This window comes from Gouania willdenowi, chromosome 20 (assembly GCF_900634775.1).
Source record: "Gouania willdenowi chromosome 20, fGouWil2.1, whole genome shotgun sequence".
Taxonomy (NCBI): domain Eukaryota; kingdom Metazoa; phylum Chordata; class Actinopteri; order Blenniiformes; family Gobiesocidae; genus Gouania; species Gouania willdenowi.
This window is the reverse complement of record NC_041063.1, coordinates 27203768-27229879: the sequence shown is the minus strand read 5'-3', so window position 1 is coordinate 27229879 and position 26112 is coordinate 27203768. Positions and strand designations below refer to the sequence as shown.

The following is a 26112-nucleotide window of genomic DNA, read 5'->3' as shown; positions in this document are numbered from 1 at the left end:
TGGCCACTTCTACAAAATATGTTTCCCCTTGCCCTGCCATTACACTAACCTAGAAACAATACCGTCATGTTTAAAAGTGTCCAAGCAGTAAAATACAACAATCACTAATTAAAGATGGTTGTTTAACTGGTTACCAATATTCTAAAATGCTATTTTTTGGGTTTGAGGATGATGAGGACGCACGATTTCCTTAATTTTGGCATAACGGCAATTGGCCGATATTTGCAAACAGATCTTTTCCATCTCCACAAAGGACTTAAAGTCAGCCACTGCCCCCCTCTGTTATGAGATGACTGACAGGCCCCACCCACCAGGTCATGTATTCATGTGCCAGGGTTGGGGTCAATTACATTTTTCAGCTACAATTATGTTTTCAATTACCCATGTTCAATTACAGATACCAGCATTTTTTCCAATTACAATTAAATTACAATTATTTTTTATCCCCAGATAGTCAATTACAATTACGTTCTCAAAATTAAAGTTCAATTACAATTAATCACAATTACTGAGGCTGAAATAATAAACCTAATAAAAGTTAACCTTCCTCTTGGGTTAGCTTTCTGTTAGCATCTCTAATGATAACTGTATCAGCTGTAAAATACACTTAAAACAATTCGCTATCATATAATTTATTTACTATCTATAAGTTACATTGTTACGCTTCCTAATCAATGAAAATATAGGTTTTAATATTTTATTAAATGGTGAAATGTGGGAAAGCTTGATATGGAACATATTTTAATAATTATTAACTACATATGTGTAGAACTGTACATAGAACTATAACATGGTTCTCCAGTTTTGCGTTTAAATATAAGTGACAATGTTTTATAGAATTTTCATAGCAATTACAATTACAAAGTCAATTATCTGAACTCAATTACAATTTCATTAAAACAGCAACAGATTTTAAAATTACAATTATAATTATGCCTTCATTCAAGTAATTATCAATTATGCGCTTCAAATTATAATTGACCCCAAACCTGCCATGTGCGCATGCTTCTGCTACACAGGTTTAACAACAACAATAACAATAACAACAGTAGTCACCCGGAGCACGATCAACCTAGCTTGTTGACAGTTCAACAGTATTATGCAAAAAAAGAGAGCAAAGGATCGCAATTGTAAACAAAATGCCACATTCATCATTTAAGAAACCACCACAGTGCTGAGTATGCAGCTTTTGAAGCTAGCAATCAAGCTAATGCTAAAGCTTGTGGGAGCAAAGAGCCAGTCATTGTCTTTGTTAGCACTTTAATTGGGCCGAAAAAAGAAGACACGACCTGGTACAAAAACGGACGAAAACAACCCGTTCGGCCTGAATAAAGCCGATGTTTCTTTAAACCTGAACCGGTTCCAACCAGATACTATTCACATATATTTAAATATCCACAAAGCCCGTATGTCCTGAGGATGTGGAAGACATCCACTAGATTGGAATTATGATAACAGGTCTTCTGCTGATTGGAACTCCTGATTTATCACAAAATTTGGATTAAGTTGGCAGCATTATTGGAAAGCCGAACTCCCAGAACTCTCAGATGGAATCCACCGTTTTTAAGGAGGTGTGAAGAGTTTGTGTCAAGGGAAATGGCCACATTATTGGATATGAATGACCAGGAACAATAGGGCTGGTAGTCAATGTTGTGACTAGCCCGTCTGAAAACTACTTACATCATTTGCCCCCCTGAGATAAACAGCCTGTTGTCAAGGTCTGTTTTTTCTCCACACACTTCCATGGACGGTATGTTGATTCGACGCTCTGACCTTTCCCTCACTTTCCTGTGAACTCTTTGTCTCGTCTAACGAACTCTCAAGGGCATCTCTACAGCAAAGCCGTCCGACGTCATTGGCATTGAGACGAACTGTGAGAGACTCAGAAAACAGGCATATGCTCACATGATTACTACCCCACACAACCCGTTTTTTTCACCGACCCCAACCCCTCCTCCTTCCCTGCAGATGGGAGCAGGAGGTGAGGCCATAAGGGCAGCGCCACCCTGTGGCTGACCTGTGAATCCTAAAGACCCCTCCCCCTGGTGCTAACGTGCTGTTGTACTGAATTGAATGTTGCCTTTGTTGGTTTTTGTCGCAATGTTTTCTGAGGAGTTTTTTCATGATGCCAAACTCCGCCCCTCACTACAAGGGCCTAGTTTGGTTTTGTCTTTTTTTACCTCTTCTTCTTACTCATTGTTCCATTTTTATCATCTACGCTGGCTGCTCCACAGTTCTCCCGTTCCCGTCCCCCCATGTCATATGTGATTGTCTCTTCATGTTTCTTGGTCGGGATGTAACTGAAACTGAATTTCCCCTCGGGGATTAATAAAGAATAATAAATCAATCAATCAATTTAAAAATCGATTTTTTCAGACATAGATTCTTTTTAATTTTACGTTACGTGTATCACAGATTCACTGTCTAAATCACAAACACAAGACAAACTGTGAGAGTCTTTAAAACAAGGATGTTGTTGACAGCCACCAGATGTATGTAATAACCCACAACCCTACAAAGTCAGCTTTTTACATTTTTCTATTACAGGCTTGAGTGCATATGAGAATAAATGTCTGGAGGACAAGGACATCCGGTAACTAGAGAGGACGAGTGGTCAGACAGCGTTTTACGTACTTTTTCCGCCATTGTTGCAGCTCCCTCGGCTCCTTTTTTTTTTTTTTTTTTTTTTTTTATCATCTGATATGCACAAGGGACGTGTCTGTAAAAGCTGTTGTGCTGTTTTATAATTTGTAATGGATCCCCAATAAATGCTGCGAGTGTTTCTAATTATCCCTCGTGCTCTAGAGGTGCAGAAGAAGAGGAAAGACATTTAATCTTGCAACAAAAAAAATCCTACAAAATATTGAGTGGCGCAACAACTCACTGTGACGGAAGCAACAGAGGCCCAGCCATCGAAATGCTATCAAAACCCTACGTTGCCATGACAATTGGCGCTGCGTGCAGCAGTGACAGATTATGTCTAAGCCATGTTTACACAAAACAATGAATTCCAGCATGCTTAGATCAAGACGCGTTCGTTGTTGCGTAGAAAAACCAACAGAGGTTTTGGTTTCTGGCACCTCAGAAGTAAATGTATTTAAAACATCAGATGATGCCTTTAAACTCACACACACAGCAGGAACCAATCCTTACAGGAATTAAAAGCAGGGATTCCTTCTGCAAAATACCAAACCACAGCCAAAGCCAGATGTAGAGTGGCTGATGGATTCAAAATACCTACCAAAGGTCCCGCACCACACGCAAATCACAGCGGCGTGATGTTATTATCTAAATAGGATTCATATTTACTCATAGACAAAATAAACTGGGAGGGTAAATAGTGACGATAATCCCTAACATTCAAAATATGCCGTTATAATAATATCGGCATCATAGACATTAGTAATGTCAACTGTTTAGTTGGTGCTTTTTAAAAAAAAAAGAAAAAAAAAAAGATTAACAATCATGTAAAACAGTGATTCCCAAATGGGGGTACGCATTTTCTTTTTGGACATATTCACCACAAACTAACAGGACTATTGCTCAATGAAACACTATTTTCATATAATTTATTGAAACAGGATTATTTTTACTTCTGACTATAGGAGACAATAATTAGCTACATTTTACATAGTATCAACTTACTATTGATGCAAAAAAGTAGCATTGTTATATAAATATACATATATATCTATATAAAGCAAGGAATCTCTGTCTGTGTGTGTGTTCCTTAAATATCTCTGCGGATCAGGATCAGACTGACCTGAGACTTTCAACATGGCTGCTGCTTGGTTCAAGAGTGTGTTTGGACTGCAATGATTCCGTTAATAAATTATTTCATAAATGCTTTACAAAGTGTGTGTGCATCTAAACTGTCTGTTGTGTATTAATGACACTAAACGAGTCCGGACCGAGTCTGTTCTAGTCTGAGGAGATCTGGATCCGTGAGGACAACAAACAGGAATAAGAATAGATGGGGTTCAACTCCCTACAGTGTCTTTTGCTAAAAGCTATCACTGACGTCCCACCTTCAAACACAAACTCATTTAACCATCCATGAAAAAGCGACTGGCCCCTCCCACTTTTCTATACATACTTCCTACGGGCACTGACCTAATATATCTAAAATACATTCCACTTATTGTTTTAAATTTGTAGATTAAGCTTTGGGGAACCAATGTTGGAGACACAGTTAGGGGTTCAGGATAGCGTGCGTTTCCACAGATGAAAAAGAATATGAAGTTATGGCGAAGGTACTCATGATATGAAGGAGGTACATAGGACAGAAACGACTGTGAAACACTGATCTTAATTAAGAATGCATATATCTAACAATTAAAACAAGGACAGTAACTTTTATTATCTTTAGTAATTCACCCGATCAATTTATTTCCATAATATTACAATTTCCTGGTAAATTGGAGTAATTTTAAAAAGGATAAATGGACACCTTTTAATTTTCCTACAGTGGTGAGAATAAAGTGAGTTAAAACTCTGTTTAAACAGTACCTAACGCTTCACACCACTTTGTAGTTGTTGCTGAAAACAAATGTATTTGGATATAAAGTAGTTATTGATTGATTCTTGTCCAACTCTGGACGTTTTAGTCACAGGATTTCAATTTGGCAAATTTATGTTGTTGTAAAAATGTAAGAGTGACTGTTTTCTATTGGTTGAAACCTGGCTATTAAAATTACATTTTTATAATAGTTGTGAATGATGGTTCAGGACGTTTTAACACAGGTGTAAAAAATACTGATATATCTACTCAAGTAGAAGTACGTCATACATAAAATACTTAAGTACAAGTAAAAAGCACTCAAAGTAAAAGTGAATTGTTTGACAAAGAACATATGAAACGGACAAATTATTATTTTCACAAAAAAAAAAATAATAATTAGAATAGTGAGTATTGACTAGCTAGTTAGCATAGCATTGAATGGGCTTGTCTTACATGGCCCAAAAGCCCCGCCCATAATCAAATTACCAGCCCAAAAACTCTGGGTTTAATTACTCTTTAAATCAGTGGTTCTAAACCTTGGGGTCAGGAACCCATTTGGGTTCGCGAGACACATGTAGGGGGTCTATAGATGAGTTAAATAAACTAAGTATATTTTCTGAACAATTTGAGCCAGTTTTTACCTTTTTTTTCTACAACTACACCAAACTTTCCATATTTTAACCTACTTTCATCACTTTTTCTTGCCATATTTTTTGCTTTAAGTAGCGACACATTACAATTATGACGTGAACAACTCTTTGAAATCCTTAATGTGTTTGTTTTGACAAATTAGTTTTGTTTTTTGCAGCCAGAACGTCCGTTTTCTTCGGGCTTTTTTAAAACAAGAAAATTTTGTTTTCAGTCGATGAAATTTTGTAGAAAATTGTTAATGTGTGTCAACATTAAAAACAATAAGCACAGCTTCTAAATTATGCTTCAAATTTGTGCCAAAAACGAGTCATTAATGGAGTAATTTGGAGTGAATTCAACTAAAATTCACGTTATTATTTGAAATGGCTGAAAGTATTGAGTAGTGTTTATTTGTGAATGTCCCACATGCTCTGTGTACTGAGTTATGGAGATGAGCGTAGCGACTGGGGAATGTTATTCTGTCTGTCTGAGACCCCCCACCCCCACCCCCACTCTCATCTGGACGTTAACGCATTCTCGGGCCTCCGCCTGCAGACTTTCAGAAACACTCACAACAACAGTCACATCAGGGGTTAACACCAGTTACGACTGGGGTGTCACATACCCCCGCAGTTTAAATTAACACTTGCCTCCATGATCTCAACCTCTTCTGTAAATAAAAGTCACAAGTGGCAGCTTGTGATTCATATGGAAGAGCAACTATTAGCATTTAAATACAACGTTAAATTAAAGTTAGCACGATTAAAGGCTCAGAGTATGCAACTTAACTTTAATCTGAATAAATATGTGGTCAAGTAATAATTCTACCTTATGTAACAGAAGGTAGAATGTTTTTAACACCATGTGATCAGAAAGATGATCAATCATAAATGAAGCTTTTCTTTTTAAAGCAGTTTTGTCTTAAAGCGTTTATTTGAATGAGTTCATGATCAATCCTGGTCAGATTTTAAAAACATGTTTTACATTATCTTTGGCATTCGGAATTTTACATTAATTGCTTTGTTGAAAAATTTCAATCATAACAAAAATGCTCAAAAACAAAAGTACCAATTTGCCTTTTTTCCTTTCTCCCAACTCTTGCTTTTAAGCTTCACAAAATAACATTTGTATGAAAAAAAAGTGTAAAACAGAGTAAAAAAAATCAATTTAAATGTTGAAACAAAAGCATTAAAACACATTAGTATTAAGTTTAAAATTTAATGAGGATGTAAAATATCCCAACTGTTATTAGCTGATGTTTAGTGTAAATATAACCATTTTATCTCATTCCATCATTATGATCTATTGTTGTTTAAATAAAATTCTGAGAAAAATGCTGTAGTCGGACATACTGTAAGTGAGGGACTTGGATTCAGAAACAAGAGAAATTGGGGACTTGAGCCAAAAAGGATTAAGAACCACTGGTTTACAAGCTCGAGGAATTATTTAATTTGGAATGAAAATTGGAAAAACCAGCTACGTAATTGGGATTTAAGTTTAATTCAGAATGAAGTCTTTACAACAGACATAGCAACTGGCGGCCCTCGGTCTAATTTTATGTGACCCCCAAAGTAAACGTACAAAATGACAGAAAAATACACGAAACAAAAGCAAGAATTCATTAAAAAATACCAAGAATTACAAAACACAGAAAAATGAACAAAACAACAACAGTAATACACAAAATTACTCAGAAAATATATACAATTCTATAAAAAGACAACAACAGTAGACAAAAAGACAAGAAATTACTCTGCAAACACACAGACCCACAAAAAAGCAAAATACAGAAAAATTACTCTAAAAAAAGCAAAATGACAGCACAAATACACAATATGACTCAAAAAACACGTATTTACACAGAATGAGAGAAAAACAAACAAAATGACTATAAAAACTCTTTGTTCTCTCCTGTATTAATGTTCAGATCACTCCTTATTCTAATGCTGACATGAATGTTGATCATGTGACCCTCTGATCAAACAAACACATTTGTGTGGCCCTGCTGTGATAATAGTTGCCTACCCTTTGTTTACAAGGTCAGTTTAAAGAGGATTTAACTTTTTTTATTCCAGATTAAAGTCAAATTAAAGTTCCTATGAACCTGTGGTTGATGACGTCATTAAAAGTCTGTGATTTATCAGAGATACTTGTATTTGTAGAGGCCAGCTTGTGGGACATCATCTTATTTCCTAAATGTCTTCGTTTTCGTTTTTTTTTTTTTCAAACTTCTTGAGATTTTAAGATGCTTTCACGTTGACGTTTCCCCTGAGCCCCTCAGAAGGACTTTGAAATGAGACAAGGACTAGACATCAGAGCTCCCCGACAGCCTCAATGAAGCCTGCTTGATTTATAGGAGAACAGGGAGTCGTGGTGCTGGGGTATTTCCAGAGGCACAGAAGGCCACAAGGTCCTCCATTAGTACCTTGACCCCTGTTTCATGGGGACCAACCACTGCATTGGAGCGTAGGGAGTAGAAGAAGAATAGAGGAGGGATGTATGGGAATCCTTTCTTTACAAAGTCTGTTATTTACATTTCCACCAGTGAGATGCGTAACCCTAGCTTGATCATTTGTTAGCGACCCGCTGTGTTCTGACGCAAACGTCTGATCCCCTCGCTCAGACTGGCCGTTTACGATTCTGCTCACTGTTTTACTGAGCGCTATCTAATTAGCTGTGTCTTAATCACATGTTAAAGCTCAGCCGTCCTGGTGTTTACTATCTGTTTGCAATGCTGTAAAACTGTTTTAAGTTCCTCATAAAAACATGTCCGCTGATAATTGCTCGCCTTGTTTGCTCTGTTTAACTGAGTCTAAATCACAGACGCATTAAGCAGTTTGAGTTTCCTTTATTTCTAGCTGCAAATAAACACGTTTTCTTTCAAGATACAGGAAACAATCGATTAAATCAGTGGTTCTCAACCTTTCCTGATTTAAATACACACTTGATATTGTTTAATCTTGTTAATATGTAAAAGCAGCTCTTCTAAAGTAGTATATATGATTAAATATTATTGATGCTTTGGCCATTTTTGTATTTTTAGTTTTGTCTTTTATTGTTTCAAACAGTGGTTCACAACCTTTTCAGGCCTTGACCCCCAAAATAAAGGTTCCAGAGACTGGGGACCCCCATGTGGAGACAGGACCATCTATAAGGGGGAATAAAGGGGAGATTTTTGGGGTCCATCCATAAAGTCAGTAAAATCATGGTCCATTGTTCTATGAATCTGTGATAACCACATTTATTTATTCATCTGAATAATATCCACTGTTATCCAGGAATGTTTATTATTATTATTATAGTCATCTTAAAGATGGAAATCCTGGTTTTAATCAGAAATAAAATGGGATAAAGGTGACCAAAAATCGTTGAAAAAGTGGTAAAAATTTGATTTTAAAAACCACAGAAATTGCTTAAATATGTAAAATTAGAGTGGGCAAAAATAGACGGAAAAAGGAGTTAAAAGGGTTCCAACTTTCAATGTTGGCTTAAAAGTGGCACTAATTAGTTTAAACTGGCAAATAATGGGCATGACAAATGGTGAATGTGGTTAAATTGGCAAAAATAATCATGAAATATGGTGAAAAGAGGTTAAAAGTGACAATAATGGGTCAACATGTGAGACATAAGGTAGAAAAGTGGTGGAAAGGGTTTATAAGTGCTGAACATGTATTGAAAGTGGAAAAAATGTGCAGAAAAGACATTAAATTGTGATGTAGAAGTGTCGGAAATGGGAGTAATGTAGCAAAAATACATTAAAAGGAGCAAAAATATAGCAAGAAAAAGTGATGAAAATAGGGTAAAATATGACTAGTTTGGTGAAGTTGCAGAAATAGGGTAAAAATAGGCAAAAGACTCATGTACTGTAGCAACGCTTTGTTGTTTTAGAAAAGCCAGTGGCAGTGGGGCCCTGTGACATCATCGATCATGTGATTTCAAGATGGAGGAACACAGGCTCTAAAACTGTAAGGTAGTCTCATTTTTAAAAGTTAATAAAAAAATTATGGTGAAATATGTTTTTTTTTGTTAGACATAAATCTACATTTAAAGATTTTAGACCATGTGTGTAAAAACATCTTTAAAGATTGCCACGTCATGACTCCTAAACGTTAGAACAATCTTATAAAAGATGACGTCTAAACCTAAATAATGGCCTTTCATGTCATAGCGTCATCACACTGTTCACCAAAGAAATCCAAAACAAATATCATTAAAACTTCACAGGCATCAGATTTCATTAAAAAGCAACAGAATGGTGTAATTGCATGGTAACAGTGCATGTCATTGTGTCCACTTTGTTTTCATGCCTGTGAGGTGCATATCATCATGTGCGCCTGTAATTACCGGTGTCGGCTGTGCTTTGGCAGCACGCCAGCTATGATTGATAAATAAATCTTCATTACTTCCAAACGCATGTCGGATATCAAATGAAAAGCTTTTTTCTTACATTTCACAGGTTTTCTTGGCAGAGTTTGAGCAACACAAGGAGATGAATATATTGTGCAAGACTGACTGTGTTTCATCTGAGCCGCAATAAACTGGCAGAATGGGAGATACGTTTACTCACATCACTGTCACTAGTGTGTGTGTGTGTGTGTGTGTGTGTGTGTGTGTGTGTGTGTCAAACGGTTGATTTACAAAGCCTCACAACAGAAGAACATTGATGATGAAAGAATCACTTCATACAGACTTCTCTGTAGCGCTGTTGATCGTAGCGTCCCCTAACGTTTTCATTTTACTCCCCTACGCTCTGTTTTCATCAACATAGGGCGGATTTTCTCTTGTTTTTTATTTGCTACGTCGTAATAATTGTTGCACATTTGGACACAAAAGGACTTCCAGGTGTGCACGGGTTGTTTTAACCCTTTTTAATCTTAATAACCCATAAACACATACATCAGCCTCACCGTCTATTTAATACAGGCGATCTGCTCGGATGCTCCCGTCTTTACATGAGGACCCCTGCAGCCACTTAGCTGCCCCCGACGCTGCCTGTGTGCACAGTCCAATATAAACAGAGCTACAACCAGACGTAGCGTGTAGCGACACATGAAGCAGCTCGTCATGTTTATAACTCAAACAGATCATTCTACATACGCACGCACTAATGCCGCAATGATTAGTCGACATAATCAATTACGTTGACTCAGCAGTTTAGACATTATAATAGCTGTGTGTTGAGTTATAGTGAGGGGACAGTAAATATACACTCTTATACAAGCTGTACACTGACTACTTTACACTATCAAAGTGTCATTTCTTCAGTGTTGTCCGATGAAAAGATATAATTCAATATTTACAGAAATGGGAGGGGTGTACTCACTTTTGTGAGATACTGTAACTATAAGTACATTCATCATCACGTTCACCAATTCAATAAATCAGATTTAGCTTTAAAGTAAGGCTGGAACAAAGAACCCTGCTCTGTACTTACAGTATCCTCTTCATTCTCCTGCTACAGTTAAAGAACAATGATTTACACACATGTTCACTGTGAAACGTTAACCAATGCAGAGGTGTATTTTCCCACAGGTGACACATCTCACACATTGTGGTAATAAAACCCCGGTGCTTCTTATCTCAGCACAGCCACCTATCACTCAGCATCAAATGTCATTACGTAAATGAATGGAAGGCTTTCTCGTGCTTTCTTAAGATGTGAACACTGGGATTGGCTTTTAGATCTTTAATCTGTGTGTGTGTGTGTGTGTGTGTGTGTAATGACACGCAGAGTTTAATACCACTAAAACATATTGGTCCTGTTAGCGTGGCAGTGATAATAAATACAGCACCTTTGTTCACTGACAGATTTATGACCATGGAGGAGGTAGAAGAACCCAACGAAGTATGAAAATAAACACTTCATCTTATCACTTCTGCTTCCATCGCTGACTCATCAAACTATAGGTCTGATCCACAACATACAGGACACACAATACAAACACTAGTGTGTTTCATCTGCAGCTGGGACTCCATTAAAACATTGTATTTAATTAATTAGAGACTTTCTAATGAATTCATCTCGATTAATCTAAATTAATCAAATAATATTTGACATGAGAAGCAACGTTTTTCAGTTTAAAGTGATTTTGGTTTTCTTTATTTATTAAAAGTTGTTCTAACAAAGATTTAACATAAAGGTCACACAACTTAAAGCTGCTGGACAGATCTTTATTTATTTATTTTTATCAGATGAATGTCACATAAATCAATAAATCGAAAATAATTTGCTTAAAAATAAAGATGTAAAAAGTTGAAATTAGCGTTTGTTGTTAATATTGCTGGTAAAGTTTTGCTATTCCATCGTTTTTACTTTATTCTGATGTGACAGAGAACAAACTAGAATAAAAAGCCCTGTCCTCCCCGTCTGGTGAAGAAACACAAAAGAGTTTTGAAGAGGGAACAAACACATCTAAGAAAGATCAAAGTCAACTAAAAAAAGGCTCCAAAAACACACAAAGTGCATCTACAATAATAAAAACATACAAAATGACAGAAAAATACACAAAAAGGCTCCAAAAACACACAAAACGATGACAAAAACAAAATGAGATGTGATATAAAAACAATAACAAAATCTGATCTAAGAGAATAAAAACTTTAGTTCAGGGTTTATTAGTTAATCTTCTTCTATGCCTTGTAAACATTATCCTATACAACTTCTCAATTGGTCTCACCCTGAGACCCAATTTTGCCACCGTCAATAAATCGCGACCCACTTTTTTTTTTTTTTTAAAGAATTCAACCAAATGTAGTCTTATTAATCGATATAATCTTTTTTTTTTTAAACATAAATCTATATATTTGCCTGTGCAACAAGCATTTCACAACAGGCCTGTCAAAAGAAAAGTTTATTTCAAAATAAAAGACAAGTCCAACCCAACATTAGAGGCATTAAATATTTATTCATTTTTGACCAGCTGTCTACGACCCACCCGTGTACAGGTCCGCGACCCACTTTTGGGTCCCGACCCACCAGTTGAGAATAAACTACGAGAGAGAGAGAGAGAGAGAGAGAGAGAAAGAGAGAGAGAGAGAGAGGGGGGGGAAAATTAACAAATGAAAGCATTAAAAATATGGGTTAATAATGTTTATCCTGAGTTAAAAATGATAATCATACTAAATATTAGCATCAACTCACAAAACGACAATGAAAACACAAAACAAGATGAAATATAATAATGAATAATAAAAAGAACAGACAAACAATAACATAATACACAAAACGACACCAAAAACACACACTAAGAGGGAAAAATATTTACTATTACCAGCAACACATAAAACAACATTAAAGACACAATAAATGAGAGAAAAACACACAAGATCACGACAAAATACACAGAAATAACAGAGAAACATACAAAACTACAGTAAAAACAATCATTTAGATAACATCAACACACAAAAACGAACAAAAAAAACCCACAAAATAACAATGATCTTAATTAGAACATAAACTGTAAATACAAAGATCAGTGTTGGTCCCACATCAGAAATGATAAAAACTATGGAAATAAATCTATTTAGGAGGAACTAAATACTGTTTTATTGACTTATTTACAAAATGAGATTATTTAAAATGTGTGTTATCACTCATTCATTCATTATTATGATCTATAGATGTTTTTTCACAAAAATCTGAGCAAAATGTTGTCGTCAGACTTGGATTCAAAAATGAGAGAAAAGGGGAAGTTGAGCCAAAAGAGTTTGAGAACCACTGGTTTAAATCATGGAAGCTGTATTTATTTGATACAAAACTGGTGTTTTTACATCTTTGCGTGTGCGTGTGTGATCACGTGTGTCCAGCTCCACACCATGTCAGCCCTTAACATACATGCTAACGTGCTAATATCCCTCTCTGACCTATCAACAGGTGGTTTAATGAGCAAGTTCATGTTTATTCTCAACGCTCTGAGCTCAGTGTGACGTACAGAGGTAAAAACAGTCACTTCTATCTCTTTATTTCCCTCCTTGTCTCCATCAATCCATCCAATGTCCACTCCATCAATTTCCCTTCAGCTCGTCCACTAAGCCTCCCCTCTCTCTCCTCCATCACTCTTTCACTGCTCTCCTCTGCCGTCACACTCTAATCTCACCGTCTGAAAGGTGTTTCCTGAGGAGGGAAGACAGGAAGGAGTGATGGATTGACCTGGAGATGCTTCACTGTGTTGGGCTACCCAGGGCAGGAACAGGGTGCTGATGGGTGGGGGGGATTCAGGTGGTTTGATCATAAATAAACAACAACAACGTGGGGATTAGTAAAATAAAGAAAGGTAGGACGGACAAATGACAGAACACAGACATTTATGGAAATAAAACCATGAGAAACAGGAAACATCGACACACGCTTAGGATTCTTAAAGAGAAACAAAACCCTGAGGTTTTGGTTGATGTGCATCTTGCCAGAAGTGTAAAGAGTACTGATATATCCTATCAAGTACAAGTAATTCATACATGAAATACTCAAGAACAAGTAAAAAGTAGTTTAACTAAATAGAACTCAAAGTAAAAGTTACTAGTTACTTTTACCCCACCATGTTTATCTTTGGTAATAAATCTTAGTATGGTTGCCTTGGATACAGTAAACATCTCATGTAGAAACTTAAAAAAGAAGAAAACAAATCTACCACAATTGGAACTTAAAAAAAAAAAAAACTCAAAGATGCTTTACAGGAAGCAGCAAAATAATAGCAATGAATTCAATTAGAAATAAAAACAATTCTCAGGCTCTAAGTATAGATAATGTATGAACTGTAAAACAGGGTAACAACATAATAGGTAGAAACACCAACCGTAACCAGAGAAAGTGGCTGAGCCTTGATCAGAAATGAATGACAAAAAAGTCCCTCACAAAACACAAAAATACATAAAATGACTAGAAAAACACAAAAGTAACAGAAAAGTATAAAACAACAACAAAAATAGACAAAATGACAGAAAAAAGACCAAAGCCTGTGTTTTTGTTCCTGTATTAGCATTCCTATTGGTCTATATTTTTAATGCTTTAAGACCTTAATTCTGATAATTAATTTTGCCCATCGCTGGTGTGAATAAACCACAAAAAAACTGTTGTTTCAAACTTTAAATCAAACTTAATTTGTTTTTACTTATTTTTTCATTGAGTATCTAAGAAGCAGGTGAGATAAGAAAACTCTGCTTCACATCCTTTAGTTGTGAATATGCAGATGAGGGAGTGCTGGCTGAGACACATCAAGGGGCCGTGTTTAGTTACACAACACTGAGAGAAGTCAGAAAAAACAGATACGTGAGGAGAAGAAGCTGCTGGACAGCTGCTGTCCTGGTTGGAGCGTGAGGACCCCCTGAGAGGAGCTCTGCCTGGGGGAACGTCTGCTCTACAGTCAGGGAGGATGACTTCAAACATGGGGCACGTACAACCTCTGCCCTTCTACAGCTCCACGGGGCTCCACAGGGCTCCACAGGGGGTCTATGAAGACCATGCCAGCAGTCAACATGCTGTGTAACACCACCTATCCACTAATACTGGACACTGGCTTCCTTTACTGCAGATATTCAGCATGAATCAGCACAATTTGAAGCCATTCAGCTCTGTGATCTGTTTCCCATCACCAATATCACTACATTTTTACACATTTTCAGCAAAATGATGGTCCATTGTTCTATGAATCTGTGATAACCACATTTAATTATTCATCTGAATAATATCCACTGTTATCCAGGAACGTTTCTTATTATTATTATAGTCATCTTAAAGATGGAAATCCTTGTTTTAATCACAAATAAAATGGGTTCAAAGTTACCAAAGTTACCAAAAATGTTTTTTAAAAAAAACAGAAATTGGTTAAAAGTTGCAAATTAGAGTGGGCAAAAACAGACAAAAAAAGTAGAAATAGGGGTTCAAAGTGTGGTTAAATTGGTAAAAAAAACAAGCATGAAATATGGTGAAGAGAGGTTAAAAGTGATAATAATAGGTCAACATATGTGACATTAGGTGGAAAAGTGGTGGAAAGGGTTTATAAGTGCTGAACATGTCTGAAAAGTGGGAAAAATTTCCTGAAAATACATTTAAATTTGATGTAGAAGTGTCAGAAATGGAAGTAATGTAGCAAAAATGAATTAAAAGGAGCAAAAATATGACAAGAAAAAGTGATGAAAATAGGTTAAAATATGGTGAGTTTGGTGTAGTTGCAGAAAAATGGTAAAAATAAGCAAAAATGGGCTCAAATTGTATCAAAAATATTTTTTAAAGGCATCTGGCGACCCCCTACCAGTGTCTCGCAGCCTCAAATGGGGTCCTGATTCCAAAGTTGAGAACCCCTGGTTTAGACCGAGTGCACTGTTGTTATAATGTTTGTTCTTCTAGTATGAGGTAATCTGTGGTATCTGGTAATATGATCATTCACACCCTGAAGGCTTAGAAGAAATGTTTATCCTTATTAATAATGATACAGTAAGTCATTGAAAAGTATGGACAACCTTATTACTTTAACAGAAAATCACAATGAAATGCGGATTCCGGATCAGATCGAGATTAAAAATGGTGAGATAATTGAGGAACCAACACAATATAATTCATAAAGATCGATAAATTCATCATTTTTTAAACTGATCCAGAATCAATATATTAATCCAGATCCCCTACAAATTAAAATAAAATGTAATACACTCATAACCTAAAAGCAACTTTACAACTTTATTTGATTCTAAAAAAAAAGAAGCTAAAAATACTTGAATCAACACGTCTGATGTAATCAGACCAAAGATGTGGAGATGTTGGAAACTAAAGCATTCACAGACACAGCTGATGATGTGGGAGAAACAGGCCCTCACTCACACACACACACACACACACACACACACCCACCCCCTGTCATCTTCGATTGTGGTCCATTCATGTTGGACCAGCGACACCTCAGAGGGCCTCGGACCCCCTGGTGACCCACCACAGAGGGAGAACCACACAGTTACTTCAGCTCTGCAGAACAAACATACACACAACAGTGTGTCCAACCACCAGAGCACATATACAACCCTATCTATATCTATATGTGTCCCTATCTATATACAGATATAAAATATATATCTATATATAAAAAAGTCAGGCACCAGTTGTACAAATACTCCCACTTAAAAAGATGAGAGGTCTGTAATTGTCATCATAGATAAACCTCAACTATGAGAGACAAAATGAGAAAAAAAATCCAGAAAATCACATTGTAGGATTTTTAATGAATTAAATGGTAAATCCCTCGGTAAAATAAGTATTTGATCATCTACAAACAAGCCAGATTTGTGTCTCTCACAGACCTGTAACTTCTCTGTCCTCCACTCGTTACCTGTATTAATGGAACCTGTTTGAACTGATTATCAGTATAAAACACACCTGTCCACAACCTCAAGCAGTCACACTCCAAACTCCACTATGGCCAAGACCAAAGAGCTGTCAAAGGACACCAGAAACTAAACTGTAGACCTGCACCAGGCTGGGAAGACTGAATCTACAATAGGTAAGCAGCTTGGTGTGAAGAAATCAACTGTGGGAGCAATTATTAGAAAATGGAAGACATACAAGACCACTGATAATCTCCCTCCATCTGGGGCTCCACGCAACAAAGGCTACCATCAGTAACACACTACACCACCAGGGACTCAAATCCTGCAGTACCAGACGTGTCCGCCTGCTTAAGCCACTACATGTCCAGGCCTGTCTGAAGTTTGCTAGAGAACATTTAGATGATCCAGAAGAGGATTAGGTGAATGTCATATGGTCAGATAAAACCAAAATAGAACTTTTTGGTAAAAACTAAACTTGTCGTGTTTGGAGGAGATAGAACACCTTACCTACTGTAAAGCATGGTGGTGGTAACATCATGCTTTGGGGCTGTTTCTCAGCTAAGGGACCAAGATGACTGATATGTGCAAAGGAAAGAATGAATGAGGCCATGTATCGTGAGATTTTGAGTGAAAACCTCCTTCCATCAGCAAGTGAAGATGAAACGTAGCTGGGTCTTTCAGCACGACAATGATCCAAACATATCGCCCGGGCAACGAAGGAGTGGCTTTGTAAGAAGCATTTCAAGGTCCTGGAGTGGCCTAGCCAGTCTCCAGATCTCAACCCCAAAGAACATCTTTGGAGGGAGTTGAAAGTCCGCGTTGCCCAGCGACAGCATGAGGTCTGCATGGTGGAATGGACCAAAATACCAGCAACAGTGTGTGAAAACCTTATGGAGACTTACAGAAAACGTTTGACCTCTGTCATTGCCAACAAAGTGTACATTACAAAGTACTGAGATTAACTTTTGTTATTCACCAAATACTTATTTTCCACCATAATTTGCAAATAAATTCATTCAATGTGATTTTCTGGATTTTTAACCTCATGTTGTCTCATAGTCGAGGTTTACCTATGATGAAAATTACAGCCTCTCATCTTTTTAAGAGGGAGAACTTGCACACTTGGCGGCTGACTAAATACTTTTTGCCCCACTGTATTTATTGATATTTATTCACTGGTTTTCAAATCAAACAGTTGAATTTATAAACTAGTTCACACTGTCTACCACACACTATTTTCACACACACCTATAGTAGCCTTCAGTGTGACAGAAACAAAATGACAGAGAAAAACATGAATCATTGTGTGAATGAAACTCAACAATATTTGCAGGTGCTCACAGTTTTCCCGCTGCTTACATCGCATGATGCAGTCATTTTTAACGTTAAACGGTTAAAAAAAACTTTAAATTCTTACAAAATCCTTCAATTGTACTCAAGTTATGACATAATATTTTCCTTTACTAAATAGAAATTGGTCACAAAATCTAGGACATTTAAAATGTAGATCCTGTTGGGACTGATATCTGTCTTTGATGTGGTCAGTTTCTTACATATTTTGTATTTTACGGATACATAGAAGTGTAAAGTAGGGCGCAATAATAATGTTGAAATTTTCCCACCTTAAAAATGTGTGGCCTACTGCAGATCAAACTGCTTGTGTTTGGCCCCTGAACTAAACTGAGTTTGACACCCCAGGTTCATGATGTCAAAGACTAAAACTTGCAGCGAGTTGCGGCCGATGATGCGTAACACTTGGGGGGCCGGGGGGCAAATTTGAAATATTCTGACCAGTGACTCTTTTCTTTGCTGAATCTTTTCCTAATTATAATGTTTATTTAATTTAGTTGAATTAAGTAATGTTGTGAATGTTTATTATATTATTGAGGAAATGTTTTCCTTCAGTTGCAGCCGCCAGATATTAGTTTGGACCAGCAGAGGGCGCTGGTAACCCAGTGTTCGGTTGGGATGCAGCTATTCTGCACAGGGAAGAAGAGATACTACGCGCTAGCAAAAAAAAAATTGCCTCGAGTCAAATATTCTAATGAGATTAATTAAGATTAATTAATTACAAAGTCTCTAATTAATTAAAATCATTTTTTAATCCAGTCCCATCTCTAATAAATACACATAATGGCACAAAAAGACACAAAAAGTCAGTCCCAAAACACGAAAACACATAAAATGACTCCAAAAACTCTAGAATAACAGAAAAATATAAAAATAACAAAATAAAAAAAAAATTAAAATACACAAAAAACACCAAATGACAGAAAAATTGACCAAATCCTATATCTTTTTCCTGTATTAGTGCTCTTATTGGTCATTATTTTATCAAGATTAATTCATTACAAAGTTTTACCTCTAATAAATACAGATAATGGCACAAAAAAACACAAAAAGTCACTCCCAAAACACAAGAATACATAAAATGACTCCAAAAACTCTAAAGTAACAGAGAAGTACAAAATGATAAACAAAAACACACACAAAACAATAAAAATACACAAAAAAAAAAAACCCCAAAATGACAGAAAAATATTGTATTTCCTATATCTTTTTCCTGTATTAGAGGTCTTATTGGTCATTATTTTATCGAGATGAATTACAAAGTCTCTAACTAATTAGATTAATGTATTAAATAGAATCCCACCAATAGTTTCAACATGTTTACTAAACATATATATAATCATACAAAGCAGCTCAGGTTAGAAGTCCTAATTGAAACCACAGCTTGATGTGAACAAAGTGAATCAAAACAAAAAACACCATTAGGTACAAAAGATTTCTGAAAAAAAGAAGTGAATTTGAAAAGTTTGGACGTTGATAAAAATTGGAGCGATTACAACTGGCAGCTTTCCAGCATATTGCAGACATTGCAATCAAAGCAAGAAATAATGATTGCTTTTGCACAAACTTGGCAGGCGGGCAAAGCTGGAAATAATATAAAAAAAAAAAAAAAAAAAGCACAATGAAATGGCCAACTTTCTACAGCTTTCAGCGCATTAGCATTTATTTCAAAGCATCTCAACTTGGCTTCAATGAGAACCATTTAGTGGCTACTTTACTTGATATACTGAGGTAAGAATATTAATGGAGGCTGATTTTACTAGAGTTAAATGTTAATAAAAGGAAAGCTGATAATGCACCATGTGACTGAGGGACAAATGCTCATTTAATGCTAGAACAACTGTTTATCTATAGGATTTACTTCAACTGCTGTTTTGCATTAGTTGCACTTGATGAACTGATAAAAAAACCTCCACGAAGAGATAAGAGCAGCAGAAAATCATAAAATCCAGCAATCGACAAATCTGCAGCAGAAAAACAGGCCTCAGACAGAGAAAGGATGTGTAGTAAATGTCATACTAACATACTACTCATGGAAGCAAGTTCATTTTGTCTTCTTTTTTGAAATATGTTGTTTCATTTACTCAGGCGTACGTCGATACAGAAACCCAACATCCTGTTTTGGCCGGGTTGTTCAAAGTGTTTTGGCTGAAAGCCAAAAATGGACCAAAAGTTTTTGGTGCCTTACTACCTAAAATACTATTAGAATTAGGGATGTAATGATTAATCGTAAAAATTGATTCATAGGTATCACGGTTCACATCGATGCAAATTGAATCGCAGTACTTTTTTTAAACAGCAGATGGCGCTATATATTTATCCTTCTCGTCTAAAAGTGTAGACTGGCCGCCTTCTACTCTTAAACATGTTCATAAATGATTATTTACCCCTTTAGCACCGAAAGAATATCTGTAATATTACGTGAATCTGTAAAAGTCACGTTTTTCTATCAGCTCTGTCTGCTAGCATAGCTTCTCTTCTTCACTGCAAGGATATCTGGGCATGCCAACCGACCACTGGATTACCAGCGCCCTCTGCTGGTCCAAACAAATATCTGACGTAAATACAATGCAGAATGTTTTTTTTTTTTTTTTAAAGTCCAATTGTTAAAGCACAAAATACATTTTCAGTTGCACTTTTAAAAAGAAAATCAACTATTATGTAGTTTTGTATTGTTTAATATAGAACCATAATCTAAATTAATAGCCTTCTTCTTCATTTGTATTATTCCTTTATTTAATTAATTCCGGATTTATTTTTAGTTAAATTGCATTCTTTTGAATAGTTTATCAAGGGATTCTTTTGAAAATTAAATATAAAAGAAAAATAGTACAGTATTTTCTACAGTCGCATTTTGTAAAATAAATCGTGAGAGAATCGTATCGTGAACCCAGTATTGTGAATCGAATCGTATCGGGAGTTGAGTGAATCGTTACATCCCTAATTAGAATATTATACTACTCTAAAACTAATTATAAATGACTTTACTTCTGTAAAGTAATGTATAGTGCGTTTAAAGAACATTTACAACACAGCTAATGTCTTTCATCAGATTAAGCAGGAAGCAGCTCTCTGTATTGGCTGGTGGCCAATGTGAGTCCTGATCACGACCTGCAGGTCAGTAACTTCGGTAAACTTGGAGGTACGTGAACATGAGCAGAATGAACGCACCTTTGATAATCCGACTAAACGTGTGACGCCTTCAGGACTGTTGAAGTGCTGGCGTTTCAGGGGCGGCTGAGGGCGACCCCCTCATTGTTAGGGTGCTTCCTTTGTGGTCGTACTCTACACTGTACTGAGAAGAGGAAAATAAACGGCTCCTCTAACAGTCGGTCATGCCCCAGTGCTCCTGGCAACAACAGGTCCCGGGGACCCAGACCTGCCTGGCCTATATCGGCTTGGCTCTCAGCTAGCGGTGGTGACACCGGCCCCCTGTCAGCTGGCCCATTCTGGACAGAGCCGGCCCTTTATTAAAGCTTTGAAGACCGCCAAACAAAGGGGCGTCCTATGTTTAGATGATAGAATGTAAGCAACTGCTTTTCTGCTTGGCCAACACAAGACAAAGAGACTCCGTCTGAATATGGAGAGTACGCCACAGAGCGGGAGTGAGAAAAATACAGAGGGCGGGAGACAGAACCAGGGGTCTGCATCACATCTGTGATAAGGGTTATCATAATGAATCTAAAATCAGAAAAATTAATAATCATGGGGTGCATCGATCACTGATCTTTAAAGAGCCTGGCCTGGAGATTCCGATTCTGGCCGAACACAAGTTGGTGAACTGACATTAAACACCTTGAATGTTCCAATCTTATTTTATTGTAAAACACTGAACAATACCCGTGAAACAATACAAACTTGTTGTTTTACTGCACATGAGGTTGTTATCTCAAATATAAATGAAAAGTTGAGAGAATTGCAGTACAAAATACTAAATTATATCACTTCCTTTAGACCAGGGGTGCCCACATTTTTTATATGAATTTTATACAAATAGCACGTACCATGTTCCCAAGAATTAAGTCAAATGACTCGGTTCCACCAAGTAAAAAATGTCTCACAGAGGTTCTTGACATCTGCTCATAGAATATCCAACGAGCATTAACGGAGGAGTAGTCATTTGAAAAATATGGTCCCCGGGGGCCCTCTGGTGCAGAGTAATGGGCCCCATTCATATATTGGTATGTGTCAATGACTTGGTAAATAAAATAAATGAGAAAACGACTTTAATGGAAATTGCCGACAAAAGGAGGGTGGGCCCCTAATCGAATTGTGCGAGGCATAATTGTAATCTACGTTGAATTACCTTTGAAACGATACATCACACGACTATGTTCCCATAAATTTGAAAATTACCGGTGATGAAAGGTGGCCAATGGGCTCCATTTAAAAAAAAAAAAAAAAAAGCTCAGAGCGTTTCATCATAGTCATTCATAGAGTTTTCATACCAAACTGCATTCTGATCTAACGAGAACTAACGGAGGAGTAGTCATTTGAAAAATGAGGCCCCCAGGCGCAGATTAATGGGCCCCATTTATATATTGGTATGTGTTAATGATTGGTTACCATCAACCGTCGCAAAAATCTTCCCTGGGCCTCAAATCATAAATTGAGCTCTGAGCGCGTACACAACAACAACAACAACTAACTGAGCCGCGTTTTGACTACATTAACACAACCTAATAAACTACAGGACAAACTAAAAAAAACACCAATAAAGGGTCCTGAACCTACTAAGCTCTAGCAATGGCACCCAACAAAAAGTTTATTTTTGCTGTTTTGCCCATGTGCACAAGTGTAATACATAGAGCCCCGTCACATAGAGCTGCTTTATAATTAGTGCAGTCAGTAGGTAGCTGTAGTTCAGGGTTTTTATAATGAAGAAATGTGTGAAACAAATGCTGCTACAATACAAACAGGTTTGATATATTTGTTAACGTTTGGTACCTTTCACATGTGAACCGATACTCTGTACCTGTGAATCAGTACCGATACTGATTCACAGGTACAGAGTATCGGTTCACACGTGAAAGGTATCCGTCCCTATCTCCATTTTTAGCATCCTGGTGTTAAAATCCTACATTCAACACTGTATGTACTAAACTAAAGGATAAAGAAAGGATAATGGCTCGTATGTAGGTAGTTTCATCCATCAACGTTATGCTGTAATCTGGCAAAAAAGCTAAGCACAGAGTAGTAAATCCCAACAGTAAAAAGTTTTATAGGCTTATTTTTTTCAGGAAATTTATATTTACCCTTAACTCGCCCTGACATTTTTGACTCGACTGTAAAAAATGGTTCAATGAAAAATATGATTACAAATGTCCTGTTTATTTTATGTGTTGAATTAAAAGGAAAAAAAAACTTTTATATCAACTCTTGACTCATAAATCCACTTTAGGTGCCCAGAAAGCAATTTGTGGAAGAAGAAAAAAAGGCATTGAGTTCATGCACATTTTGGAAAACTATGAATATTCCAACGTTCCAGGTGCATCATAAAGTTATTAACATAAAACAATAACTAAAAACCATTATTACAATGATGACTGTTCTCATCAAGTATTTCTCAGACATCACCAACCGATAGCAGAGAACTTTGTTGTTGTCATAGGTCCAGAGTGATTAATATTACTGATCGTTTTAAAAACAGAAAAAACATGCAACATTTTCTTCATTCTTTTACAACTCAAGAATCTCTCAATCTGTGTGTCACAATAAAAGCTTTCATTGGAGTGTAAATAATGTAATTGTCTTTTATATAATACCTGTTAAGCAGTGTAAATGTACAGCTACAATGATTAGCCAAAAGTCCAAAACATCCAATATGGATGGTTTTACACTTATACTAGTTTAATCATTTTTAAAGTGATTTATTTTTGTTCATCTATAGTGTATAAAACCCAATCACACACACGTACCTGATCATGGCTAGCTTGGAGGGTGCTCCCGGTGCCATGGAACGTCATTTGCACAGGGGACAGGGTCAGATAGGTCACAAAATCCTTCCCAGTCTGTACATCACTATACTGCACCTGGAAAAAGGAGTAAATAAATACATAATCTCAGGTTTAAATAGAGCAGCAGTCAGGAGCCTCCATGTATTAACACAAATGACACATTAGCCTCTGTCACACTGCCCTCTAGTGGTGACAGAGAGACTATCACATCAAAAAGAGTGCAAATATGGTGAGAGCTGGGCTGCGTCTGAATAGTCCCTCCTATCTTCTTTCCTATCCACTTTTCCTTAACCCCGTGGATGATGTCATGGTGGTTAAGGAAAGGTGTTAGGAGAGAAGTTAGGAAAAGGCCATTACATTTGTTTTGACAATCAGACACACTTCCACTAGCTGACGTAATAATCTGACGGCGGTGAAGGTTAGTGACGTCTGTATTGTTGAAAAAACTACACATTTCTGAAAATGAACTAAAAGCACATTTCTAACACTTTCTACTGATATAATCTAATAAATCACAAGGTTTGAATGTAAATCAAAGGAAAAGAGGCTACGAGGAACTAAAGTGAAACTAAAAGAACATCACATTGAGAACAGCTGCTCACTAATATGAATTATGTTGAATGAAACAATGTGGATAAAAATGTCTCTGAACCCTTTTTACGTCAGTTATAATCTGATAATATGTCTTACATATAATAATATATGGCTTTTAGATTATTTAAAGTTGTTCAAAGCATATTATTGCATCGACTCCGTTCTGTTTCCGTAAGCGCTCGGGTGTGCGTGTCCCTTTAAATGTTGTCGCCGCAAGGAATTGTGGGTCAGCAATATCTCCTTTCCTTTGGTAAAGGATGTATCAGTGTTTCCTAGGCTAAAGAAGGCTATAAAGGAAGTATTGAGCCTCTTTTCCTGAGCTTAAAGAGAACTTGAACGCTCTTTATCATAGCCACCACTTAAACACTTCCTGGTGTGAAGGAACAGTGGATAGGAAAGGAGATAGGAGGGACTATTTGGACGCAGTCAATAAATGTTTGGTGGATTTCTTTTTTCAAAATGAAGAGATTGTTTCTCACTGGAAAAGCCAGTAGAAAATAAATCATAGCGATAATTCTGAATAAGATCTTTTATTGTTTGCCCTGTGATGGACTGGCGCCCTATCCAGGGTGTACCCCCGCCCAGCGCCCTATGAGAGCCGGAGATTGGCACCGGCAGACCCCCGCGACCCTGTTAAAACGGGAATAAGCGGGTATGAAGATGGATGGATTGATGGATCTTTTATTGTACGCTTGTGTGCAGGAGTGGGGGTTACATGGCTTCAGATTAAATGTGTGGAGGGGTACAGGGACTGTGAAAAGATTAGGAAACACTGCTGTAAACGACACAAAAACTACTAAACTATAAATAACAATAATAATTATAATAAAAAAGACAGAGAAACATAAAGTGACTCAGAGTGGGTTAAACAAAACCAGTGCACATTTCCACAGGTTCAGAAGTGGTTTCACACTAAACTCTAGATGAATCATGATAAGTGAGAACGGCCAACAGAAGTGTGCATATAAAAACACACACTAGTCCAAACACTGTGACGGTAATAAAAAGTAAAAGATATGAACAATCACTCGATGTTATGAATAGAAAACAGGTGTAAGCTGGTGAGGATTCTCACACACACACACACACGCACACACCTGCCTGTGAGGAGATAAATGAAGGAATGTGGTGTGTTATCTGTAGAGATGATAAACGCAGTGAAGAGGCTTTCCCTGACATGCTAAGCTCCAATAAATTCTGAAGTCTAAAATTTTTAAAGGAAAGGAGAAAAAGAAATGAAAGAGAAAGGTAAAATAATAATTAGGGACGGGTATTCATTGGGGGGAAATATAAACGTCTGGTAAAATTAATCATGTGTTAGAAAAGTTGGAGATAATTTCAGATACTTTTATAACTTTTAAAGTTATAAGTTTATGTGGCCACGTGAACGTGGTTATGTAAAGAGGCCTGAGAGCTTGTAATGTGTTACGTGTGATCAACAACTCTTGGGTTTAGTTGATGTGCTGCAGGCTGTCAGGACTCAGCTGAGACTTTCAACAGCGCTGGAGGAAAGAGGAATTCTGTGGAAATGCCTTTGCTGTGAGGAGATATGACTTTTCCTCGTGTTAGAGAGGATGTTTTCACTCCCGTGCACATGTCTGCAATTAATGACTAAATAATTTAACTTTAAAAAAAAGGTTGAATCAGCTTTAAACCTGATGTGGAGACAGGACCATCTATAAGGGGGAATAAAGGAGAAATGTATTTATTCATCTGAATAATATCTACTGTAATCCAGGAACGTTTACTATTATTATAGTCATC

General features: G+C 36.8%; 1 protein-coding gene across 1 annotated transcript in view; it reads right to left on the bottom strand.

The window, feature by feature from the left end:
• Nucleotides 1-26112, bottom strand: part of stau2 (staufen double-stranded RNA binding protein 2) — a 114905-nt gene that overhangs the window by 14697 nt on the left and 74096 nt on the right. The window contains exon 13 of the mRNA XM_028434747.1: nucleotides 23716-23829. Within this exon, the coding sequence (XP_028290548.1) occupies nucleotides 23716-23829 (114 nt within the window). The remainder of the gene's footprint in view (nucleotides 1-23715; nucleotides 23830-26112) is intronic.